This window comes from Stegodyphus dumicola, chromosome 7, assembly GCF_044657685.1.
Source record: "Stegodyphus dumicola isolate Sdum_Otavi_A_Nest chromosome 7, ASM4465768v1".
Taxonomy (NCBI): domain Eukaryota; kingdom Metazoa; phylum Arthropoda; class Arachnida; order Araneae; family Eresidae; genus Stegodyphus; species Stegodyphus dumicola.
The window spans coordinates 100,557,209-100,584,334 of record NC_140774.1 but is presented as its reverse complement, the minus strand read 5'-3'; the positions used below and the strand labels follow the sequence as shown (position 1 = coordinate 100,584,334).

At 30.8% G+C, this 27,126-nt stretch overlaps 1 protein-coding gene across 1 annotated transcript in view; it reads right to left on the bottom strand.

Annotated features, from left to right (window-relative positions):
- Positions 1-2,597: 2,597 nt before the first annotated feature.
- Positions 2,598-27,126, bottom strand: part of LOC118200801 (heat shock 70 kDa protein 4-like) — a 110,873-nt gene continuing 86,344 nt past the window's right edge. Inside the window, exons 12-17 of the mRNA XM_035372762.2 lie at positions 17,537-17,662; positions 16,436-16,561; positions 13,378-13,485; positions 12,792-12,953; positions 9,622-9,741; positions 2,598-9,500 (exon numbers count right to left, since the gene is read on the bottom strand). Of these exons, the coding sequence (XP_035228653.1) occupies positions 9,399-9,500; positions 9,622-9,741; positions 12,792-12,953; positions 13,378-13,485; positions 16,436-16,561; positions 17,537-17,662 (744 nt within the window). The 3' untranslated portion in view covers positions 2,598-9,398. The remainder of the gene's footprint in view (positions 9,501-9,621; positions 9,742-12,791; positions 12,954-13,377; positions 13,486-16,435; positions 16,562-17,536; positions 17,663-27,126) is intronic.

Genomic DNA, 27,126 nt, shown 5'->3' with positions numbered 1-27,126 from the left:
TGAGTTGTAGGAAAACATGCAAGGCCTATCTGCTTAAGGAAAGCGATGGTTCAGTGGAGAACTTTTTATGGAAAACTAGCTCATATTTACACTAGGCAATATAAAAAACCAAAAATCTCCCATGCTTATTTATCTCAATATGAACCAGGATTAAACTATCAATGTTCAGCTATTTCATTGCTTGGCTGACTTTTGGATGGAAAAAATTTTAATTCATTCCATGTTAATTGTTGGGAGGGGATTGCCATTAAGCAATTAGCTATATGCCATGACATTATTACAGGCTCTAAATTCAGTACTATCATAATAAAGTACAGAAGCCTTATATCCTTTCTTATTTGTATTGGCCTACAATGCATGTCAACTTTTGATACAGTACAAAGTCCATTATCCGAATTGATCTATAAACCGGACCTCAAAGCCACAAACTTTACGCATGCGCGTAGAGAATGCGCATGCATGCGTTGAAAAAAATGTTTAATAAAGTAAAAAAATAAATACTAAGCTTTTTTTTTTTTTGTGTAAAATTTGATACCCTTTAGATAATAATTGCTTTTTATTTCATAAATTACGGTTTCATATTTTTAATTGTATAATTTCTGCATGACATCTTACCAGATTTAAATTGATGATCTATAATTCTAAAAAACCCCTAATCCGGAATTGCCGAAACCGGATTATGGACTTTGTACTGTATCAAAATCTTTAAGCAATTAGCTAAATTCCACGATATTATTACAAGCTCTGATAACTCAGTACTATCAGATAAAATACTGAAGCCTCATAACCTTTCTTATTTGTAGTGGCTTACAATGCATGTCAACATATGATACCAAAATCCTTCCTCCAGAACATATATAGAATTACTGATACACGCTTTACGGTCATTCAGTCATAAAGAAAAATCAAAATATTGTTAGTTATCAAAATAGTTATTAAGAATTTGCATAAACAAACATCTTACACTAACATTAAAACAAATATCTTCAAAGAAGATCAAAATTCTTAATAGGTTCTGTAGAAAGCCAATCAGATAAAATGCTGCCCTTTAAAAACGGTACAACATTAAACACTTTGAAAAATTACCATGATAACATTGTCCAAAATGTTTCGTGAAGGCAATGGTGAAGTACACATACAAAGAATTGGCAGATATGCACTTCACATATGGTAACGCAAAAGGGAACGGACGTGAAGCATGGAGATTTTACAAGCAGCAGTTTCCAACGCATACCTTTGGTAGTGTTGATTGACAACTGCAAGAAACCAGTTCATTTGCTTTCTTAAAACAACAATTGCAAAATGTATGAACACCAAAAACGGAATTGCAAATATTAGCAAGAATTTCAGCAGCTCCTTTCATATGTACGTGAGCGAAATAGGCATTTCTCAGGAAGTGGTGGTGTGGCATGTTTTATGAGGAATGTGCAAAGTTTATGCCAAGATGATTATCCCCACTGGGCAGACTCAGTGCAGTGGATGTTCGGAATGAGGAATAACAATCCATGATTTTCTGCATTATTTAGTGATCAGCCAACATTCAGCAGACAAACAGCCTCTCAGAGTGAATGCAACCCTATGTTCCATGGTAATTATTGCTTGTCTGGATAGGTACTATTACCCCTCTTATTTTGTTAACATAATTTAGACTCACCCCGTATAAAATTATTTCTCACCATTGTTCAAAAATTAACTGCAGTAAGATTTAGAATACTGAAGATATATAATAACATGAATAGGAAATTCTTTGGCTAATTGGTAATATATAATCTATGATACAATAAATATCTTACTTGAAACCAATTTTCAACAGACAGATAAAATTCTAATGACAATATATGAATGATAATAAATTTAGATAATTTCATTCATATTCTTTTCTTTCTGCAAATCAATGCACTCTTGACACACACACACACACACACACAGAGAGGGGGGGGGGAAACATTAAAATATATGTAGATAACATTTTCATAAACTTAATATGGTTTATGAAAAACATACAGAATTTCATTCCCATCCCAGATTCCACAGGAATTAACTTTCAATTAATCATGTAATGATTCGAGATATTTCTTTTTCTTCTGCAAGAATAATACTGTTCACTTCTTTGACAGCTTCAGAGGTGTGGAAGGACTGACAATAAAATGGTTATATGATTTGCAGTATTGGTATTGCTACTTTAAAAAAATTTAATGTGCAACTAACTAATAATTAATATGCAAGTAATATTAAATAATTTATAACATATATATAATATAACTCTTAAAGGCAGGCCAAGATTTAGATTCAGCAACAGCATTATGATTAAACTATTCACATATTTTGTTGTTAAGCATCAGACTGGATTTTGGCAATTGATATTCAGCTAGGAAAATGTGTAAGAATAAAAAGTACATACAAATTAAAATTACAGTTTGTTTATAACTGATAAGTAGTATAATGTAGCTAATTTACATAGACTGGAATCTTACATAGTGAAAAATTTTAATAATACACAAGAAAGAAAATTCTAAAAACTGAAAAGTAGTATAATGTAGCTAATTTACATAGACTGGAATCTTACATAGTGAAAAATTTTAATAATACACAAGAAAGATAATTCTAAAAATTTATTCTTATTCAGCAAGATAATTAGACACATACAAAAATAATTAATATCAGTAGTAAATTAATAATCAGTAACAACTTGCCATTATTTCTACGATTTTCTATTTTCAAATATTTAATTACGTGTGCTAAAATTCTTAAAATTCACGAAAAACCTCAAAATTAATTTTATGTACAGAAAATTAAGAAAATATTTAGAAAAAATAAAAAGACAGAAGTGATCATGATTAAACCGAATACCACTATCTGCTATCCAAACTTGTTTTACTTGACACAGTAGAGAACAGAACTGATGCTACTAACAGATTTTTAAAAATAGACCTCAAAGCATCAAAGTAATGCTAAATTTAATAAAGTTATTCTATACAATCATTCATGTATATATATATAGTATATATAAAAGCATAATATCATTTGTTAAGAAACATTCTAAAAATCAGATTAAAAAAAAAAGATCCAAAACATTTTGCAAAGTGGTGCATGATTCTGATATAGCCAAAGTGCATACTTTGTTAATATCAGATTTTCAGCTTGCGATTCTGTTATCTTACAGCCAGTTGCCAAAGACAGCAGATGTTAATGACAGAAAATTATTGGAAAAGTGAAAAAAAAAAATATATATATATATATATATATATATATATATATATATATATATATATACCATTTCATTGCTGCAATGTAAAACAGCTCTGAAAATTTCCTTCCAAACACATCGGAAAAAAAAAAACTAAACTTTGCTCTGCGTCTGGAATTAGAGTACAAAGAATTTTTACATTGCTAGAATCTTTTACACCCAGGTAAAACTATTGTTGCACAAATAACAACAACAACAACAACAACAACAAAAAAAAAAAAGTTAAATAATTATGTATGACAGTATGTAATATAAGACATTAGAAAAATCTTTTAGTCCTGATTATAATGTTACACATGCTGTTCAGACGGTATAGTGGTTAGGGGAGCCTGACTGCTATACTGAAGGTCTCGGGTTCGAATCCCGGAGAAGGCATGGGTGTAAAATTGTCTGTCCCTTCATAGGAGGTAACGGTGGCTGCTTCTTAGGTGCCTCCACATTAAAATCGCCACCACTTCTGACCTTACTAGTGGCCAATTCCATTACAAGGAAGTGCCCACAATTGAGAAGAAGAAGATAATGTTAGAAATTCTCATAAAAATAGCATAAGTACATATTACAAAATATATGTATTTTAAATTATATCAATCATATATTAATAAAAATAAAGATTTAAATTTTCAAGAAGAGCATTTATCACATTTAAATTGCATTTGTTAAGTAATTGTACTCCTAAAATATAATTCAAGATATTTCATTGAATGGCAACACTCTGGAAACCATTTTGTTAGATTTCACAGAAAATGAATAAACACCATCTGTCACACATTGGCAATTCTTAATATATTGTGCATGGTAAATGTACAGTACCATAAGATAAAACATAATGGAAAGGGTAAGTAGCATAATTATAAAAAAATTTTGGGAGTATTCTACTGAAAATGATTCTAATAGCAAAAAGAGATAAGTAAGCCACAACAGTATAGTTTCAATGTTGATTGGTTTGACAAATTTTGCATTGTCTTGAGCTGTGCTATCATTAGCAGAATTGTAATTAGCACAACAATCCCTAATCTATTTATGCACGCATGTACATATAATATAGGGGAGGAATACAAATTTTAATACAGAGCTTAATTTAAAATGCACATAAAAGTGCAGTAAGATTACACAGTTAACAACATTTTCTAGCTCCCTTATTAAAGCCATACAAAAGTATTTATGAATATAGTCCACCCCTCCACAGAGCTGATTGAAAACTCATAAATATATGTAAATGTAAAACTAGCAGTAATAATATAAAAACATGTGATAAAAAGCAAAATGTATGCCAATTTGGTTTTGTTTATTTGATTACAGCAAAGAAAGCAAATATTGAAGCATCTGCTAATACCACACAGCAGTAAATAAATACACATTATTACTGCTATTACTCTCATGTTTACACATCTTTATGAATTGTCAATGAACTCTGGAAGAGAAAAACTTAGATTATACTAAAACTCCTTTTTGCTTACTTACGCAAACTTAAAAATTTATTTACCTACATATTAAAAACAAATAAAGAAACTCAGCAAGGTATGATTTTGTATCCTAATTTCAAACCAATTGCAGTGCTCTACACTATTTTGGTAACTTAACAATATCAAAGCATTATAAAAGTCAAAAATTAAAGATTTCATGTGAATTTTAGCTGTATATTTCTACACTGAACAAATGATTATTTGGGAAAAAAATTACTAGACATTCTTCTATTATTTTCTAGATGAGGAAAAAGAGAAATTTATTAGTATCTGCATGTTAACCCTTTTAGTGGCATGACTGCTTTTATCTGGCCATGAGTTTTTTCTGTATATGTTAACTTATTGCTTAAAGTATTTTGTTTTCTTATTCACTTTAATAATCTAAATATCATCATAATGAATGGGCACTAATGAAAACAAACAGTAAAATACAGTTATACAAATTTAGCTAACAAATGCCATTTATAAATACAGTTCTTCCCCATAAGGTCAAAAAGTCATGCAACTCAGAGGCCTGAAGCAAGATTAGCAACATAAAAACAAATCTTGATAAGAATTAAGGGAATCTCCAACATCTAGGAGAACAGGCAATCAAAGAAGGGATGAGATCACCGATTCAGCATTATATGACGATAAAATGAATAAATTATGGCTAAAATGATAAGGTTTCTAATCATTCAAAAATTTTAGATAAATCAATGAAAGTTATGTAAACAGAGACAAGAGAAAAATTCAAGATTATTTGATTTTATTCATTCTGATACAATACTATACAACACTATGCTTTTCCCTCAAGCAAATGTATAAGTTGCAATTAATTTTTAAAATATAAATCTAAAACTTTAAATCAATTACACAAATTATAAATTTAAAAACTTAAGCTTTTTAGCATTCATTTCAGAATATATTTTAAAAAATATTTTTTATTTTAAAACAAAATATTTCTCTACTCAGCTAAAAAAATTAAGTCTCTTGATCAGAAAACTCCTAACCTGCATTTTGATTACCGTATTTGACGGCTTATAAGATGCACTTCTTTTCCTAAATTTGGTCTAAGAAAAGTTACCTGCGTCTTATATGTGAAGGACACAGGTTAACTTTCAATACTGAATGCTATTTTTAGCCCGGATAAAGGTCTAGACACAGATAACTTTTTCTACATCTGCCATAATTATTTTGCGCATGCGTGAAAGATCTGTCGCTCAAAAGCGCGAAGCTGATGTCGAAATTCAAACAGGTTCGACAGTCACATTACATCTATAGAATCTTTCCTTCTTTACATAGACTTTCTTTGACTCAGTCAACACACGTGTCGGTATCGGTGCTACTCTGTATAAACGTGTCAGTATCTGTGCTTAAAAGCATTTGTTTTAAAAAAATACCCTGGAAAATATGACTACAGGAAACAAGATATTAAGCTATACAATTCAGTATAAACTAAGAGTGTTAAACTATGCCAAAGTGCATGGAAACACAGCAGCAGCAAGGCATTTCGGTTTACCACCTACCGAAAAAATGATACGTACTTGGCGACTGCAAGAAGATCAACTGAACGTGCTAAAAAAAACAAAAACATAACCTTTGATGCCCAGCTCCATCTTGGCCTGAACTTGAAAATGCCGTAAAAATGTGGGTGATAGATAAGAGGAAATCTGGGATAAAGTGTTTCAACCACAATGATAATCAATGAGGCCAAAAATTTGCAGAAAAACATGGGAATCAGAACTTTTCAGGGTCTGAGGGCTGGTGCTACAGGTTCATGAAAAGGCAAGGCTTATCAATGTGCACAAAAACAACTATTGCACAGAAAATGCCAGCAGATTATGAAGAAAAAATACTAGCATTTCATTATGAAACGTGAGAACTAAAAGAAAACACATTTTAAGTTATTCTGGTACTGCGCTGTCGCGTGGAATATTGAAACTTTTTGCCTTGTGTGTGGCCTTCTAAATAAGGGTGCGTCTTATATGCCGTCAAATACGGTACTTAATACTTTTTTATAAATCATAAATACCTCTTTTCAACTCTATAAGTGATATCACTCGCATCTTTGGATAAATCTTTCATATAAATATTACATTTACACAAATAAATTTGATATTTCTTGTTTCACTTGACTGAAGAGATAATAAAAAATATTAATTTTACTGGTTTCAAACGTAAGCATTAAATTAAAAAATTATAATTTAATTTTTCTTTTTCTTCCTATAAAATTTAGATAATGAAAACATGCAAATTTTACAATTTTTCTGTTCACATAATACTATTCCCAAAAGATGATTTCCCTACTGTCAAATCAGAAATCTACTCCTGCAAAATTTCTATTGGGGGGGAGAAATTAAATGAAACAAAAAATTATTGACTCATTTTCAGGACAAATTACAATATGCATAATAGCAATATGCAATAATACATATGCATGTAATTAATAATAATTTTCAAATTTAAGTCATAATTTTCTTCCTCTGCAAAAAACTGCCAAACTGGTCTACATTGGTTATACTTGCACGTAAGTAGCCAGACTTTGTTACCTTTGACTTGAATAGTTTTCAAATTTAAAAATATTTCATACCTATTATTGAAATTTCATTATACTGAAACAAAAAAGTATCTTCATTTAATCAGGATAATTTTTTTTCTTTTCTTTTCTTTTTTTTTTTTTTTTTTTACAAATCTCCTTAATTTGTATTTCAACAGCCTAACACAGTTTTAAACTGGAAACCAAACTTGTTTCACCCATTCTAACTCTATAAAAACGACACTCTCCTCCTAACCAATTTTTGGATAAGTATTTTTATATATGTATGCATCCAAATATATAAATGTGATATTTTTTGTTCTAATTTATTGAACAAGTAATAAAAGATCTTAATATTTTCATTTTTACTGGCTTAAAATACACGTATGAAAACAACCATAAACTTTTAAAAACTAATCAAAATAAATGAAAAGTGTAAAAACGTAAAAAAACTCCTATAAGGTTAAAAACTCACAACTTCAAAGCTTATGCAAATTTGTATAAAAGCAGCAAAATATTCCATATGCTGATTTAAAACTAAATTCAGATTACAATTATCATACTGGCTCAAATATATAATAGCCTAATAAGTAAGATGATCTTATAATTAAAGTGTTTAACGGGGAAGGATAAGTGGTTTGCATTAAAATAGCCTCACATACATGAGCTGAATATGTTGAAAATTTTCTGCAAAATATTTAACTTGAAATACCACACCTTCAGGAAAACTTAAATACAGTACGAAGTCCGTAATACAGACGTCCATTATCCAGAATGATCTATAATCCGGACCTCAAAGCCACAAACTTTTTTTTTTTTATATGCCTTACGCATGCATGTTTAATGTATAACAGACAGCATAAGCTAGGCTAAAATTATCTTTGCTGATTCTAAGGCATTTCAGTAATGTTGCAGATTGCGCTGTTCCTTAATCTTCTAATTGGATCAAGCTTATTATTTTTTGCAGCCTGTTAGAGCAATTTTATAAAAATTAAGTTTGAACTTTCGATTATGTCAAAAAAAAGATTCCAATTCTGGAGCTGCTAAAGGATCTACAAAGCGAGAGCATGTTTTTCATTGTGACGACAATGCCCTAATCATCAATCAATTAACGAATGGCGAAAACTGTAGTATGGTTCTAGATCCAGAAAATACTGCTTCCGATAGTGAAGAAAGTGACAGAGAGGTTATTGAAAAAGAAAAAATTTCGATTGGTAAATTATTCGGTATTCTCGACACAGCAATTACAGGACTTGAACAGTGGTACTTTGTAACTGAACAAGAAATTATGTCTGTTTATAGAATTAAAGAGAAAGTATTAGCACAAAAAACGAAGCAACTTAAACAACTTACATTGAAAGAAATGTTTAATAAATCAAACACATAAATATTAAGCTTTTTTTTTTTTGTAAATTTTGATATACTTTAGATTATAATTGCTCTTTATTTCATAAATTATGGTTTCATATTTTTAACTGTATAATTTCTGCATGCCATCTTACCAGGTTTAAACTGATGATCTCTAATCTGGAACCGCCAAAGTCCCAAATATGGACTTTGTACTGTATATACTTTTCTTTTTCTTTAGTATAAAAATTAAATAATAAATGAATAATTAAGAAATTTTTTAAATCTGGAATGCAGATATACACAATGACTAAGGTTTTCAGAAGGATGTTTTAAGGGAAAGACTTTATCTTACATTTAAGCCAATATGATATTCATTTTCTTCTATCTTTCAGTATTATGTGTGCGTTGATAAGGTTCATTCACAAAAATTAGATGGCCAAAAATATTAAACAAAATAATAAATACATAAAGCTAAAAATTACATTTAATACAATGAAGTTATTGAAATGATTGTTGCAAAGCAAAATCACATTAAATCACACTCTACAACACAGTCTCTTTTTATAAAATCTAATTTCCAAACATGAGTTTCTAACAAATAAAGATCACAGTAAATTGAAACAAAACATGAAATTGCTCTACTGTATATAAATTTACAAAGAAAAACAGATCTCTTGTGAATTATTGCAACATGGATAACAATGAAGTGGTAAGTTAGAAAATCAACTAAATCTGAAATTACACATTTCTGTAATTACTCTACTCATAATTATGTTACATAATGAAATAAATAAATGTGATAATTTACAAATATACAATATCAACAATTATTACTGGACTGAGGTTTCTGACACTTGGTATTGGGATTTTCAGCTTTTGGTTTTCGTTTGTTGAAAATGGGATAAATTGCTTGCTTCAATTTCTAGTTAGAAAAAGATAAAAAAGTGAAATTAATTTTATGGCTGCATTTTACTGAAATCAAAAATCTCTTTATATTAAAATTGAAAAGAATCTGTACACTGTAAAACCTTAAAAAGACATACCTCTTTCTCAGCATTTATATGTTCAGTTAAGACAGGAGGATTTTCATGTGTTTTAAGCTCTTTTAAACTTTCCATTTGCTGTTGAAGCCATTTCAATTTCTCATCAACAAGTTTCTGAACCTGAAATAAATTCAAATGTTAGAGTAAAGCCAAAATTTTTTACAAAAGATCTTTCTTCATTTATTTTTATGAAATTTTATAGTATGTTTCTAATATTTATTGCTATTACAATCAGTCAGAACTATCATTTAAAAAAAATTAAACATTGTCATTCTTGAAAACTTTCTTAAATGGCTGTGCTGGGTAATTTAACATTTGTACTCATTTACTATGACACAATATTTTTTTTTTTTTTTCCACACAGAAAATTTTAGACCAATGTTCATTAACCCTTTCAAGATGGGCGTCCCATATACGCATTCCCTAAGAATGTTTCTTACAGCTGGGTGTCCCATCCACGCATCACTAGAGATTGCATTCAGAGGACAGGTGATGCGTATACGCATTTTAAGCTGGAACATTTTTCTGAAGGCCACTAGATGGCATCCTATGTCCATTACTTTTGAAATGAATACAGGTTTAGGTTCCTGACCTAGAGTTTGATATATATTGCTTGACTTTGATATTTACTCATCTGCTGTTGCGAGGGTGGGGGTGGGGAGGGAAAGCGTAAACAGAGGTGGGCTCTTTAAATCGCTGCGTGCTAATGAAAACATTCTCGTGTCTGATTTATATCCAATTCCTTTGTTTATTCTATTTTTTCCTCTACAATGTATGGTCTTAGGGCTACTGTGTGGAGTTCTTTTACGTTTTGCATTGCCTTCAGATATATAACCGTTTCATCTCTTTTTATTCAGGAAAACCTCACCTCCAGTCTATTACGGTGGAAAGGCGCTATTTATCAGAGAAAGAGTACCTTCGTATGGTTAGCGAGCCATTTACTAATGCAAATGAGAGTGATGATTCATTTTCTAAAAAGTTAGAAAGTGATACTTTTCTGTGCTTCGAGATTTACCACACTCACTTTTCATTTAAAATTTTGTTACTTCTTACTGTAAATAGTCTTTATTGCATTGTTTTATTAATTTTAAACTTTATTGATGGATTTTATCAATTAAAACTTTGGAATAATTTAAATAGCGCTTGCTAAAATTATTTTACAAGATAAGCAATTTTTAAAGTATATTTTCATGTATAATAAAGAAAAAAAAAAAAAAAAAAAAAAAGTTATTAACTACTAATTTTAAGATATATAAGAACTCAAGTAATAATCTAAAATGATACTAAAAATTATGATGCTAGAAGTGAAACTTTTTTTTCCTGATTTTTTTGTATAAAATTAGGCGTGGCGATGCAAAACCTCCCTCCTGTATGGTGACTGCCTTCGATTCCCTTCTGTCCCGCACAAGCTTTTTAAACAAAAGCACGCCACCGCGAAAAGGTTATTAAGATTGCAAAAGGCATTTCTATTAAGAATGCCTTGACATATACCTAAACTGGGGGGGGGGGAAAGCTGGAAAATACAGAGATTGCCCCTACCATTTGAAGACATTCACAATTTTGTTTCAGCATTAGAACCCCTAAAGTAAGTAAAGTATAAATGTATATATTAGCTGTAAGTAAATAGAAAATTGTACAGATTTATATGTATTATATATACACATTTCTCTTCAATGGACTTAATGTTTTATTATTATTATTTTTTGTTTTTTAATGTACATAATTCGAAAGACAGATATTACACAATTACAAATTTATACATTGTAACATAATTCTACACACTAAGGCTAAACCTTGCCCAATTTTAAACTAAACATACTGTGGGAAATATTTGGTTAACCTAAAATTCTATAAATCAAATTTATTGACCTTAAATTTTTAAATGATCATGACAAAATTATGAAGTACTATTGTTCTTGGCCTTATACAGTCAAAAGTCGTTTATTCGGACACCCATAATCCGGAATGATCTATAATCCGGACCTCAAAGCTAAAATCTTTCTGCGCATGCACCGCGTTGACGCATGCTCATAGGCGTTTTACGCGTCCGACATTTACGACTGCGCACATGCGTCTGCGCAAGTGCAGAATACGTTTTCGCGTCGGACGGCATGAGCTAAAATTATCTAATTATCTATTTCAGTTAATGTTGATGATTGCGTTGTTCCTTAATCTTCGAATTGGATCCGGCTTATTATTTTTTGCAGACTGTAAGAGCAATTTTATAAAAGTAAGCTTGAACTTTCGATTATGTCAAATAGAATTTCCGATGCTGGAGCTCCCAAAGGATCTAGAAAACGAAAGTATGATTCGATGTCCATCAAACAAAAAACGAATTGCTACAAAAAATGGATAAAGGTATATCCTTTGTTTATCTAACCGTTCCGAAATCTGTTTATCAATTTCACGCTGTTCTGCGTGGGGGGGGGACGTCGCGACGGGCAATGAACTGGAAGTTGATCTGTCACCACTATCGTTATCTTCAGAGCAGATGTTTTTATTTTATTCGGCTTATAATTCCTTATTAAATGTAGTATTTAATCTCGATGTACTCCGTCTTTGATATGATTTAAATCAAATTCCTCGTCATTATAAATATCACGAATACAAATCAAATAGTTTTCTGGTTGCAATTTTCTAATTTCGGCTATGCGTAAGGTAAGCATGCGCGCGTTTAAAGAAATGTTTAATAAAGTAAACAAATAAATATTAAGCTTTTTTTTTTTTTTTTTTTTTTTTTTGTAAATTTTGATACCCTTTAGATCATAATTGCTCATTATTTTATAAATTACGGTTTCATATTTTTAATTTTATAATTACTGCATGCTATCTTGCCAGATTTAAACTGATGATCTATAATCCGGAAAAATCGATAATCCGGAATCGCCGAAGTCCCGACGAGTCCGGATTAAAGACTTTTGACTGTATTGATAATCTAACTCACAAATAAATAAATTATGTTAAAACAAATTTGAAGGAACTCATATTAACCATTTCAGTCAACATGAAGGAAGGGGATTTCAGTTGAAAACTGAATCATGGACTTCTTGGTCTTCAATGGCTTTGACTCCAAATCTAGGAGAATTTTTTACTATTCCTACATTTATTTGTACAGAATGGAAGAGAGCATGTTTTTAAATGCACATGCACAAAGCAAAATTTCATCTTACCATTTCCATATCTCTAGGATCAATATGAGAATATGGAGAATCAGGAGATAAGTAAGAACTTAAAATGTTTTGAGCTTCAGAGATCAGATTCTGAAATTCTTCTATAGCAGGTGTTCTATGTTCACATTCATATTTTCTTCTCAAGATAGGTTCAGCCATTGACTAAAATAATACAAAATGTATTTACAATCAAATAAAAAATAAATAGAATATTATCATATCATAATTTGAAACTGATTTCAAAAGGAAAGGTTTAATTATATGTTCAGTATTAATATGCATTTAACAGTGCTTCTCTGATACAGCTATATGAAATACAAGACATTTGTTGCAGCAGAAATAATAATATATCAGCAGGATCAATAAAGTCTGAATTAACACTGCTCCAATTAAATTTTAGATGTTTTTATTATTCAGATTTACTAAAAATAAATATAAAGGATGAAAAAAATTATAAGATACTTTCCTCTAATTATTTTTAAAAATAGAATTCATAATTAAAATGCTAAAAGTTACATGTGAAGAAACATATGTTAGCATATAAACTAAAAATGGAATTTTGCTTTAAATAGTATATGAAATTTACTTTCAATTCAGATAATTTTTCTTCATAAACAGCTTCATTTTGATTTTCACCATCTTCATAGATCCAATTTTCCACATAACCAAGTTTATGCTTAAAATCAATGCACTCCTTAAAAATAAAATACAAACTTTAAACAAAATTATGCTAAAAAGTAATGTATTAACAGAATTCATCATCTTATATAAATAAGAAAAACATGGGCATTTTTAAAATTTATCAAAAAAAAAAAAAAAAAAAAAAAAAAAAAAAAAAAAAAAAAAAAACAAAGAGAATAAATGCCCCACTTGTAGCCAAACCTTAAGATAATATTTATAACATAAAAGATTGTATATAGTTTTTAATATAAAAGATGATAGGTGAAGAGATAAATTATTTTAATACAACCATGTCCATACATACTTAAGCAAAAAAAACAAATCTATATAAAGGCTTATACATTAAATATTCTAGATTTATGGAATTATTCTTTGCACATTAAAAAAATGTGACAAGAATTTGACTCCTTCAATTTATGTTTTGTTTTTACCTTTTCTTTCAAAATATTGCATTTTCTAGAAGCATAAACTTATTTGCTTATTAGTTCCATTTTTTTATGCGGACATATATATATATGCACTGCATTTGCTAGAAAATATAACTCCGTTTTACATTTTAGGATAAATTTTAATAAATAAAAATGCAGGTGAATATTTGATGAAAGCAGAATTCTGATTAGAATGAAAGACAAGCTACCTAATTAAATACAACACTTTATTCATATATGCAGAAAAAAGTACAAAAAATTAATGATAAATTAATACTTATTTTCTTTCATACACACAATTAACTAGGATAGAGCTCACGAGTGGCTTAGTGGTAAAATCGCTGAACGCTGGAAAGTTCTACCTGGTTCGAATCCAGGCGAAAAGGATGGCCGAATGGAAGTTTTCTTCATGTATAATATGGACTTGAGATAGTTTCCCTTAAACACCATACATGAAGGTTTTCCTTCACATAGGCAAACAGCCCTTGAGTTGCTATGCTTTAATCAATTAACCTAACATTAACCATAACCCGTACAGCAGACGCAAACTTAAATGGAATCATTCAACTAGACATGGCCATCATAATTAGTGGGAGATATACAAATTATATCTAAGATAATTAACATATGTGTGTAGTTTATTTAGCATTTAAACAGTATAAATATTCTATACAATAAGACAATTAAATTTCTTTCTCTCATTGTGTAATTTCATTCATTCATATACTTGATTATACAATTCTACTAAATTTTAGAACAAAAAATAGCAAAGCAGGGGTCTTAGTAAATACTGTACAGAGGAATAAAAAATGAAAAAGATGAAAAAATAAGCAAATAAATATAAGTAAACATGCTAAGTATAGCAGATTTTGGAAGCATAAAAATTAGTGAGACTTCCTCATTTAAAATTAAATGAAAAATTAAGCAGACAAGTGATACTTAGGATTTCTGTCATTCTAAATAATTTGATATACAAAATTTTATCATTCTATGCTTTGCTAATTATTGCTTATCTGAAATGTTCAATTATTTTGTTCTGAATATGGAGTCTCGAATTTAACTTCCAAAATTTGAAATACTAGGTATTTTAATTTTTATTTATTTATTTATTACAGATAGGTAGAAAAAAAGGAAAATTTTAAATGAAAACTTTTGAAAAAATTTTAAACTACTTTGCTATCTGATGCAATAGATGTATATCTGAAAATTACTAAGAATTAATGTGTAATTATTCAAATGAAAGAAGTGTTTCAGTTAAAGAAAACTATAATTATCATAAATTGTTTAAATGATTCTTTCAGATGTCCGGGAATAATATTCATTACCCTTACATTAACGAATGTCATTCCCTGCTTATGCAGAATTACAGAATAATAGGGGTTTTAGCTTTGGGTCTAAGGAAAAACACCATAATTGATATTCCTTTTTCTATGATGTCTAAATTTGCTATTAACAGCATAAATAACATTTATATCTTCCAAAATGCACAGTTTAGAGAAGAGGAAAAAATGAGAGCACATTATTTATTTTAGCTAAAAAAAGTGTCTACTGCATTGAGACATTTACAATTTATATATTGAAATATATAAATGAGGTTTTAGACTAAAGAAATTAGCAACCTAACCAACAGCACAGTGCAGCATCTGTCAACCATGCAAATTTTACTACCTTTGTGATGGAGGCATGTTCGAAAACGAACCATTCGTTACAATTACAAAATCATACAAGAGAAGGATGCAGAAAAACGTTTCTGACTGTGCAGTACTGAAGTCTAAAACAGAGTGTTTCAAGCTGACCTTAGAAGATTAAATGTTAGTACACTAATCACAAGAGAAGCTCTAATAAATTATCTATTTATACCTATTGCTCTGTTACAAGGTTTTTCTTTCATTTCCATTTGATTTCAGATAGCAAACAGTAGGAAAACACAGACTTCTGAGATACAATTAAGCAATCCAGACACTGATTATAAAATTTGAAAATAAATATTACAATTTTTAACAATCAATTCAGAGTATAAATGCATGCATTTGTAATGAATTGCCTAAATAAATATAAAACAATAATACAAATTAGTTTTCCAAACAGAAAATTATTTTAGTGAGTAATTTTGCAGAGGTAATACTAGTAAACTTAATCCTAATACTGTTCTGAAGATATTTATTGAACTACACATTCAGTTCAGATAATAAATACCCTTAGAAAAGGGTATGAGAAAACTCTTAGGAATGTTTAGCAGCAAAGAAAAGTATACACAAAAATTTGACAACCTGAAATACAAATACTCTTTGCCACTAAAATACCTGCAAACAAGCACTGAATATTGTTGAAATTTTAGGATAATTTCATAAATGTAAATTACTAAATATTCAGCAGAAAAAGGCTCTCTCTCTCACACACACACATTCACTAAAAAAAGGGGGGGCTATGGAAAAGCATTTGACATGCTGCACTGTGCTGACATGCTGTCCTACCAAAGCATATTATGTTAAATAACATCACTTAAAAAAAGTTTATTAAGTTAAATATCAGCACCTGCTCATCAGTATATGGTTTAAGTTGATTAGAGAGATGATCTCGCATTTCATACACATATTCTTCAACAGAATTCTTAGCATTAATTCTTCTTTCTTCGCATCGATCTTGATGAATCATTCTTTGCTACAAAAGCACAATTCAATTTCATAAAAATGCAGCAAATGGAAAAGTACAATAGTTAAAAAAAATTGTGCTTCATAAAATGTGCTCATATTTTAGAATTACTTTTTATATTTCATTATTCTGAATGATAGGATAAATAAGAAAATATATACTGCCCACAGAAACTTCCAAATAAAACACATTCTCTACATATAAAGTGATTTGCAGAATATGAGTAAGAGATTTTAGTTACTAAATTCTAAATGAGAATAAGTGTGTATGTGTAATAAAAGGGGTAAAAATATTTACATGAAATCAATAAAGAAATTTTACAAAAGAGATTATCATGTGTGAGGCTTGTAGTGTGGCACTAAGTTTTAGTTTTTTTTTTTTTTTTTTTTTGATTATCATGTGTTCTAAAGGATATGTCAAATGTAACCCTTAGAAATTTTTATAACATTCTTTTAATCACGAAATGCTCTAAGAATTACGACTTTTAATTATTAACTAAAATTAAACTAAAACTTAATTAACACTTAAATTTAACTAAAATTACATGAAAAATAAAGCATTTTTGTCCTTAATGAAACAAACAGACAAAAGTATTCAACTATGTAACAATCTAACTTTCAGAAAAACCTGATTACAAATTCCATTTCATTATAATGTACGAAATTCTACTATTTCTAACATATTATAATGATGAGCTAGATGACTTAATTCAGAAATTCATCAATCTCTGTTACCAAATTATTAAATGTAGTATTTTCAGGTCTAACAGAACTAAGAGTTTAAAATTACAGGATATTTTCGATAAAACAATATGAAATAATGATTATGTATGCAAACATTTTATGGAAGTTTACACAAATTATACAATTTTACAATATAATTAAAAATCTCTATGAACAAGCACAAATGAATGGAAAATTAATGGTAACTGCTCTTCCATGAATACTGATAATTTATTAAACAATATTTAATATTTTTACTTACCTCCGATTCAATAAATGTTTTTAACTCGCTATCTGACAATTGAGGCACTTTTGGCATTATTTGAAGCTCTACACCTTGTAAAATTTTTTTGTGTTTTTTCAACGAAAAGAAATCTCTTCTTTTTTCCTGAAGTATAAAATAAAAAGGGTGAAACTATAAAAAAAGTACTTTTATAATTCATATATAATTTATTAATGCAAATTATTGCTTGCAGTACATAATTGCATTCATGATATACTGTTTAAAAAAAAAAACATCAAATGATACAAAACCTAGCTCCTTGACAAAAAGAAATATTCTGAAGGAAGCAGGGTATATTAATTTTAAAAATTACACGAGTTCAGCAACTAAATTTACGCGGCAAGCAATAAGTACAGCACAATTTTGTAAGATAAAAAATGTGTTCTAAAGGATATGTCAAATGTAACCCTTAGAAATTTTTATAACATTCTTTTAATCAGGAAATGCTCTAAGAATGTATGGCATTGATAAGTGCTCAATTGTTCTAGGATGCTGACAAAAATCTAAAGTTCACCCTCACCACAAATGAATTCACATGATAACAAACTGTGTCCCACAGACTTTTTATTGGTGAGACCTGGAGATGGTGCTGACCAAACATTTTGCAAATGATGCTTGATGAGGTCAGTTGTGTGTGACACAAGAAAGTCAAGTCCTGCAAGAAAATCTATGGTATGGCTAGAAGATAAAATCAATATTGTTTGTTGCTGTACCTTAGCTACACATCGGTATGCAACCATTGTATCTTTTGGCACACTAGAGGTATTCAGTTACTGAAACTGATGGCACTCTCAAATTGTCACTCCACAATAACACGCTGTAAGACATTAATTAGAAAATGAAAGATCAGTCTAAATTTCCAAATTGATCCCACGTTTTCAATTGGTGATCATCTTTAATAAAAGAGATTAAGATGTTAAATTCATCATCTCAAGAAGCTTAGGTACAATATCACTGCAAGCAGACCTGACAATGGTTTAATGTTGAGACAGTTTTGCAAAGGTTAGTTCAACTCCAAAGCAGTCCTAGTGAGTTGGGAAGAAATTGTCTATGTATAGATCAATGTTCTTGCATTTTTCTATATACACTGTAGAGTGTCACTAGCTATAGACTGTGAGGACAATAGTGCACTAGCTGAATCACAGTCTTCAGTGTTTTATCTTGGTATTCCAAACAGATGCCAATACGTATTTCCATCTACTAATCATTATCCACATTCAACTTATCATAGTTATATCCTGTTACGTTTTGCCATGATATGATGCTGACATATAAAATAATAATATCATCTGTTTATATTATATTTTCATGCAGCCTTATGCACTCCTCGGAACTTCCACTTTGTAAAACATCAGAACTTTCAGATTTAATCAAGCTATAATTGCAACCATCATGTTAATCTTTCTTTTGTAACACATTCTTAGATCATGACATTAATTGGAAATTACAAAAATTGCCCAACTACAGCTCAACATTTTAACAAATCGCTAAATTAAAATTTTTGTTCTTCTTATATCTTAAATTTGGAAAAAAATTAAAGAAACCTTGAAATTTAGATTTTTCAGCTACAGTACAAAGTCTGTAATCCAGACTTCCATTATCTGGAATAATCTATAATCTGAACCTCAAAGTCACAAACTTTTTTTTTTTTTGTATGCTTTACGCATGTGTGTTTAATGTATATCGGGCGGTATAAGCTAGGCTAAAATTATCTTTACTGATTCTAAGGCATTTCAGTTAATGTTGCAGATTGTGCTGTACCTTAATCTTCTAATTGGATCCGGCTTATTATTTTTTGCAGATTGTTAGAGCAATTTTATAAAAATTAAGCTTGAAATTTTGATTATGTCAAAAAGAGTTTCCGATTCTACAGCTGCCAAAGGATTTACAAAGCGAAAACATGTTTCAATGTCCATCAAACAAAAAGTGGAATTGCTGCAAAAAACAGATAAAGGCATATTAGTCTCAAAATTATGCGAGGAGTATAACATTGGAAAATCAACTGTATACGACATGAGCAAAAAGAAAAAGGAACTTTTCGATTTTTTTTGTGAATTCCGACACCCTACTTGCAATGAATAGCACAAAAAGGGTTCGTTATGCTAAAAGTGGCGATCATGACAAAGTGATGATTGAATGGGTCAGACAGCGTCCCAGCGAGGGCATGCCATTGACAGGTCCAATCCTAATGGCTCAAGCCAAAATATTTCATGAAGAAATGAACTTAAACACTGAGTGCACATATTCGACACATTGGTTAACCAAATTAAAAAATCGCCATAGTATAAGACAATTAAAAATTTCAGGTGAGAAAGCTTCAGCTGATACTGAAACTGCTGAACAATTTGCAGATGAATTCATTGAACTCATTACTAGTGAACAATTATCTCCAGAACAAATTTACAACGCAGACGAAACTGGTCTTTTCTGGCAATATGTACCACAAAATACCTTGGCAACCTCTACAGAAAAGGCTTCAACCGGTGTCAAAGATTCCAAAGAGAGACTAACAATTTTAGCATGCGCAATACTGCAAGAACGCACAAGTGCAAACTTTTTGTAATCGGAAAACATGCATGACCTTGAGCATTTAAAGGAGTAACGATTTTTCCCGTTTTATATCGTGCAAATAAAAGAGCATGGATGAATGATTGGTTTGAAAATCATTTTATACCCGAGGCTCGGCGATGCAGCTAATGGCCGTTATTCGGATACTTTGCGCATTATACGTAATTGTTCAGGTACAGATGCAAGAAGATTCTATTGACTTGACCTAAGCTACGATACCTATGACTTCACTAACCCATGATTAAATCCTTTTCTAACACACAATAAAGATATTTCTTCCGTTAAGTGTGTTAGAATGTTCTGACAGATGTTTGGCACATACTTCACTTAAAGTTTTAGTGAAACGTAATGTATCCGTATTATTCTTCCATCTAAATTGTATGTCTATAATTCAGCCTATGGATATCAGAATAGTGCATGCGCTGAAATGCAAATATAACGTAGCATTTTTTAAATCTGTGTTAAATTTCTTGAACAATGGCAAGACTATTCAAGACTTTTTGAAATTTTTTAGCATAAAATATGCTGTGTGGAGCATTGTATGATTGTGGGAGTATGTGTCTCCAGATACATTAAAAATGCTTGGCATAATTTATGGCCAGCTACCATATTTCATGGTGAGGACGATAAAGATGATAGCCGCGAATTTGAAGGTTTTTGGATTTTCTAAAGAAATGCGGAGAAGCGGTAACAAATGAAGATGATATAACAGAAGTTTTTCATTGCGACAACAATGCCCAAATCATCAATCAATCAATGGTTAGTATTAATTAGTATGGTTCTAGATCCAGAAAATACCACTTCCAATAGTGAAAAAACTGACAGAGACGTTATTGAAAACGAAAAAATTTGAATTGACAAGTTAGTTGGTATTCTCGACACAACAATTACAGGACCTGAACAGTGGAACTTTGTAACTGAACAAGAAATTATGTCTTCTTAAAAAATTAAAGAGAAAGTATTAGCACAAAAAACGAAGCAACTTAAACAACTTACATTGAAAGAAATGTTTAATAAAGTAAACACATAAATATTAAGCTTTTTTTATTTAAATTTTGACACCCTTTAGATCATAACTCTTTATTTCATATTTTTAACTGTATAATTTCTGCATGCCATTTTACCAGATTTTAATTGATGATATGTAATCCGGAAAAAATTCTAATCCGGAATTGCCGAAGTCCTGACGAGTCCGGATTATGGACTTTGTACTGTACTAATAATTATTACTAATAAATAAATGAATGTAAACATATAGATAAAGAAAAAGTTTGCTGTAGGAAATCATACATAACAAGTGAACAGGTCAACATTAAGATGAATAAGTTTACATTGAAGGACAAGATGCATAAACACGAGTGAAATTTCGAAAGAGTGTGTGATTATGGCAAAGCCTCGAGGGCTATCTGCCTATGGGAAGGAATGCTTTCGTAGAGGACTTTCTAAAGGAAACTGGCTCGTATACACGCTACACATGGGGAAAATCATGAAAACGCCCATGCAGCCAGCCTGTTCGCAAAAATTCAAACCTCGGACCGAACTTTCAGTGTTCAGCGACTTTACCGCTCGGCCCCTGCTGGACTTAAATTTCAAATGAAAATACAGACTATGATCTTAGATTACTGAGTTTAGGATGGTACTACCTTTGAAACTGCAAATTTTTTGCATTGTTCTCAATGCTTACATAGTCAGAATGTACAAAGAATAAATTGTGGTGCAGCTAGTAGCTCTCAACATCATCATGGGGCAAAATAACTTCATCAACTGGAAAACATCAACAAGTGAAATTGTTATCCAGAAGTCAAGCTAGTGACCTTTTTAAATAAATAATGGAATAAGAAGCAGTACGGCTTGCCTTTGTCAACAAACTAAACCAATAAATAAATCAATATTTATTCCAATGATCATTTTGGGATTATTTGGATCTTCATGTTAACCATGTTGACTAACTACACTGAAAGGGAATCTTAGTATTCTTTTGCACGCTGGATGAGTAACTATTCCTCTGGCTGCTCTTCTTACTTCACAAAGTCCATGCTATTCTTTCATTTGGGCCAGTAAAGGTTATTCTCATTATCAAGTTGGCATCTCATTATTTTGATATGATATAAACACATATCAAACAAGTGGGAAAAGCTAAAAAAGTGTAATAAGCATAGAAAAGCATATCATAGCTGCCACGTTTGAAATATGAACAAAAGAGTTTTTTAGAGAATTTAATGCTGCACAAAAATATTATTAAAAACTCCAAGTTTACATAACTTTATAATGCATGGTTCAAATTATTGAACTATTTATAACATGATTTTGATGTAAAATACATTAGCATTTAATTAGGTATTCTAAATTTTACATTCTTTGGCTAATTTCATTTTGTAATTTTCTTTCACTTTTGTACTGAGAAAATCTTTTATTTATCAAAGTATTGGGTCATCCAGAATGTTCTGCATTTATTCAAATTAAAGCATATTTTCTTCTTTTATTTTGTTACTGCTGATAAGAAAGGCATCAACTTGATCTAAGCAGATGTTTAAATGTAGTCTTTTCTGTTCACGTTGCGTAAGTCTAGGATGCATTGTGGGAATTTTTTTTTCAATGCAGTGCTAAGAATGGAGAAATCAAAAGTCCATTTTTGTCATATTATGCTGTTGTTTTCAAAAATGGAAAAATGCTAGTCTAATTGCTGGCTTGAGAAGTTTTCAGTCTATATATTTCAGCCTCGATAATGCTTGTGATTAACAACCACCCTCTGTAAACAAGACCTATTAAAAAAAGTTATATAGCCCAGGAACTGATTACAGGGTTGCCATGCTACCTGGAAAACTGGACAAAGTCAGGGAATTCGGAAATTGACCAAAAAATTCAGGGAAAAGTCAGGGAATTTAAGTGTTTTAGTCAAAATCTGGAAAAGTCAGGGAATTTCATACAACGATCCCGCCAAAAAAAAAAATGCAAGTTTTGCGCCGACGCCGGAAGAGATCACTTTTTTGGCGAATTGTGTATCACGTGAGTGTCATTCGGGCAGCTGGCATAGAGCCAATTTGATTGTCTTTTAGAAAGGCAAAGCAAGTTTCCCGCAACTTTTGGTTTGCAGTGCATGAACTAAAGAAAGTACCTGTTCTCGTATACAACAAAATGGGTTTAATTTTAGTATACCGTACCATGAAGGCTGTTAGAATCAAAAAACATGTATTGTAAAGAAGGAAAACTTCTCTGCAACAGACGTGGCTCCGTTCCATCATAGAGGGAAACAGCTGCGCATGCATGATATATCTGTCGCCAAAGCTCGAAACTGGTGTCGAAGTTAGAAGGTCACGTTATCAAGAGTTCATAAAATGAATATCATTTAAAATTTCTTTAAACTCTAAAGGAAAAGAAAATATTTTTTGGCGCAAGTAAATTAATTCATACGTTAGTTATTTTGAGGGGAGAAAAAAAAAAACCGTTTTTAAAATTATTGCGAAAAATCCAAGAAAAAACATTCTTTGATAAAACGTTTCTTCTTGGATTTTTCACAATAATTTAAAAACGGATTTTCGAAGTTTTCTTTTTTGTCAAAGAACGTTTCTTCTTAACACGTGTTTCTCAATTTCCTGTACACATCGCGGAGAGGTAAATTCTGGCCGCCAGGTTCCGTCGGCAAATCCCTTGGCAAATTTTCCCTCCGCTTTCTAGAGGCGTAATAGCATTTACGTGTATGGAACCTTTTCTTCTTTAGATAGACATTCTTTGGTTAGAATAATCTCCATTCTCCATGTATGGTACAGCGGGATTTGGCAACATAATGATGGCAGTAAACTGGTCATTTTGTTCTTGGCGACAATTTTCAAAATCTTGCGAAGGCCGTACCGTATACTAGGATTTTACCGCAAAATCTTTTTTTTTCTTTTTAATAAATACCTTGTCATTTTGCAGCAAAATAAAAAATAGTAATCAGTCATCTAGGCTAACTATATTGTTGATTATTCTAATTCAATTTTTAAGTAATTATCTTTATTTTTATGTTAATCATATCACTTAATGTTGCTTCTTCCCTCTAAATTTATTTATCATTAGTAAATAATACTTACAAATTTCAGGAAAGTTTCTCTGGCATAATCCTGAAATTAATTCTAGCAGTATGATGACATCTCGAAATTTAATGCACATATTTTTTCCTTATGTATGCTGCAAAATAAATATAAAATACCTCAATTTAGTAAAAAAATATCATTAAATAGATTTCTTTTTTTCGTTTAGCTGTAGAATGTCTTCAAAAAAAGCCTTATTTTATTCCAGATTGGGCAGATTCTAATCTCAATCTTCAGTGGAGAAAACAACTCCTATTATAATTATATTTGTGTTTTCAAGGTTAAGGTGCCTTTTAAGAAGACACCTCACACAAACTAAATTTACCTAAAATCTAACCTAACTTTTAGCATTGCGTTGTGATTTATAAGAACCGGATTAGCCTCATGTTGAAGTGGTGATGATCATGAGTAATAATTAAATAAAACGTACAATTGTTATCCAATGTATATATCTTAAATTTTATTAAGTTTCTTAAGTGGAAAAGTAAACAAAATTATCAAACAAAGTGTACCAAGAATAATTAAGAATGAATGTCCTCTGGGATTTATTGAATAACTAAGTGAATTTGCTACACAGTACAAGTAATACCATAATTAATTTACCTCTTAGCACAGCCAACGTACATTACGCGGATAGACTAAAATTTTCTCGAAACATATCTGGAAAAGTCAGGGAATTTCATTCTCCTGTTTGAGTGGCAACCCTGTGATTAGGTGATGAAGTCATGATGCAGGTTTGCCTGCAACGCCCTACTCTGTGTGTAACATTTGAAAAATATTGAGCATAACTTTTGATGAGCATAGCATAATTCATATATGGCAGAACTTCATACTAGGTAATTGTGAATAGCAATTATAGAGTAGTTCCATGAAGAGTAGAAGAATAGCAATCATAGTTTGTGAAAAAGTTGATCTATCTGCATGAAGATGCTGTGAAAAGAGAAACTTCATTCTGCAGTACCTTCTGAGAGCAAGTCCGATCATCTAATGAAGAGGTGGTGGAGCTAAGTTAACCATTCCTCTGGCTGCTCTTCTTACTTCACAAAGTCCATGCCATTCTTTCATTTGGGTCAGTATGCACTTAGCACTTAGGGCATGGCCAGCTGACTCATAGAAACTAGATGATTAGAGAAGAGAATAAGCAGTCCTGAAAGGCTATTGGCAGGCACAGAAGGGTGGGAGGCAGGCCTGCACCAAGCCTTACAAATGTCTGTCTTACCCCTGCCGTCTTACAAATGTCTAGCGAGTGCCTTTATGTAGTGACGATATTAAAGCGACATTGCTTATGGTTAACATTTAAAATGAAGCATTATTAACATAATAATATGAAAAATCAAAACAATTACAATTTATCTTTTGTCTAAATATGCAAACATTTTGTGCTTTATTAAAACCCACACTCAAAAATATTTATTGAAGAATTATGCATATATTTATGTTACAAAAAGTTTCCCAACAGTTATAACGGTTAGCGTTGCTGACTGCCATGCCGAAGGGCCCGGGTTCAAATCCTGGAGAAGACATAGATGTTTGTAAATGCAGAGTGGTCGTGCGGCATGGGGGCACTCTAAATATAGTCCTCTCGAAAGGTTGATGGTTGGGAAAGAGGGATATGACACGCTCGGACCCGTCCTCCCAGGGTGCTCTCCATCAAAATTAGGGGTGAAACTGAGCTAAATCGCACTGTCACCTGTAAGGCGCTCAATGCTGTTGCCAACGACAGATGTATCTTGCGCTTCTAGCCACAAGGAATTTTGTGGGCTTGGTCTGACTACAGATCAGACAAGTGAGCATTAGTCAACATCAACAACACGTTATAAAAAGTAACACTGCAAGTGAATCGAAATAATATACTAAACGCATTGGATAACAAATACTGCTGAATACTGTTTATTATCTTAAAATAAAAAACAATATACATATCTAATGAGTTTGCACTGAATAAATAGTTGTTCGCAGCATATTTAAGACGAGGTTCAACCTGTGATTACAACAGGGCACAAAAAATGTTGTAGGACTGATATCTAGTGATATAGGCAAAATTCTTTTCTGCACACCGCTATGTTGTTGACAACGATATAGTGTTAGAGTTTCAACCGGTGATGCTACATTTCCTCTAAAAGTTTGCAAAATAAGATCTATACTATTTATATTGCTTTGATTTTTATCGGTTAATGCTTTTTGAAGTTTTTGACGTAAGTTGAGCTGAAATATTATGTGAACAATTATACATGAAGCCGATGCGTAGGTAAAGGTACAGGGGGTGTCGTAAAAACGTTTGAAAAATTGCTTAGTCCTTATTTTGTATCTACTGTTGCAATCATAGTAATTTGTGCAACATTTATCTTTTTGGTGATTGCTTGTTGTTATTGCTATTCTACATAAAGTAAGTGCAGTTACATATTATGTTAAACTTGGGTTAGCTTTTTAATTCAGAAAAGCGACGATTTGAGCATAATTAATCGATTTTTTTTAGATGAATCATCACTTTATTAAACTAAAAATTATTATCTTTCGAGAAGAAAGGATTGATATATTTACGGAGTACCAATAAAATTAAAATAGATCTATTTGAGATTTGAAGTGAAATAAAAATATACAAGATCTTCTGAAATCAAAACTTCACCATTTTCCCATTTTTAGCTATGTGGAAAACCGAAGGAAAATGTTTCGTTATTTCATTACGTCTTCCAATACAAACGCACTATTTGATTTATTTACTTTAATAAACAAAAGAGTACCACCACCTCATTGAATTATTTGGTATTGATCTAATAGTTCACATATTTTCTAAGCAATGAACTAGAAATGCAGGAAAAGTGAAAAAGTGAGTATAAATTAATGGTTTATACTCACTTTTTTAAGAATAAGGTAAAATATTTCAAAAAGTTAGTTTCCAAAAGTTTTTAAGAAGATGTGTTTATACACAAT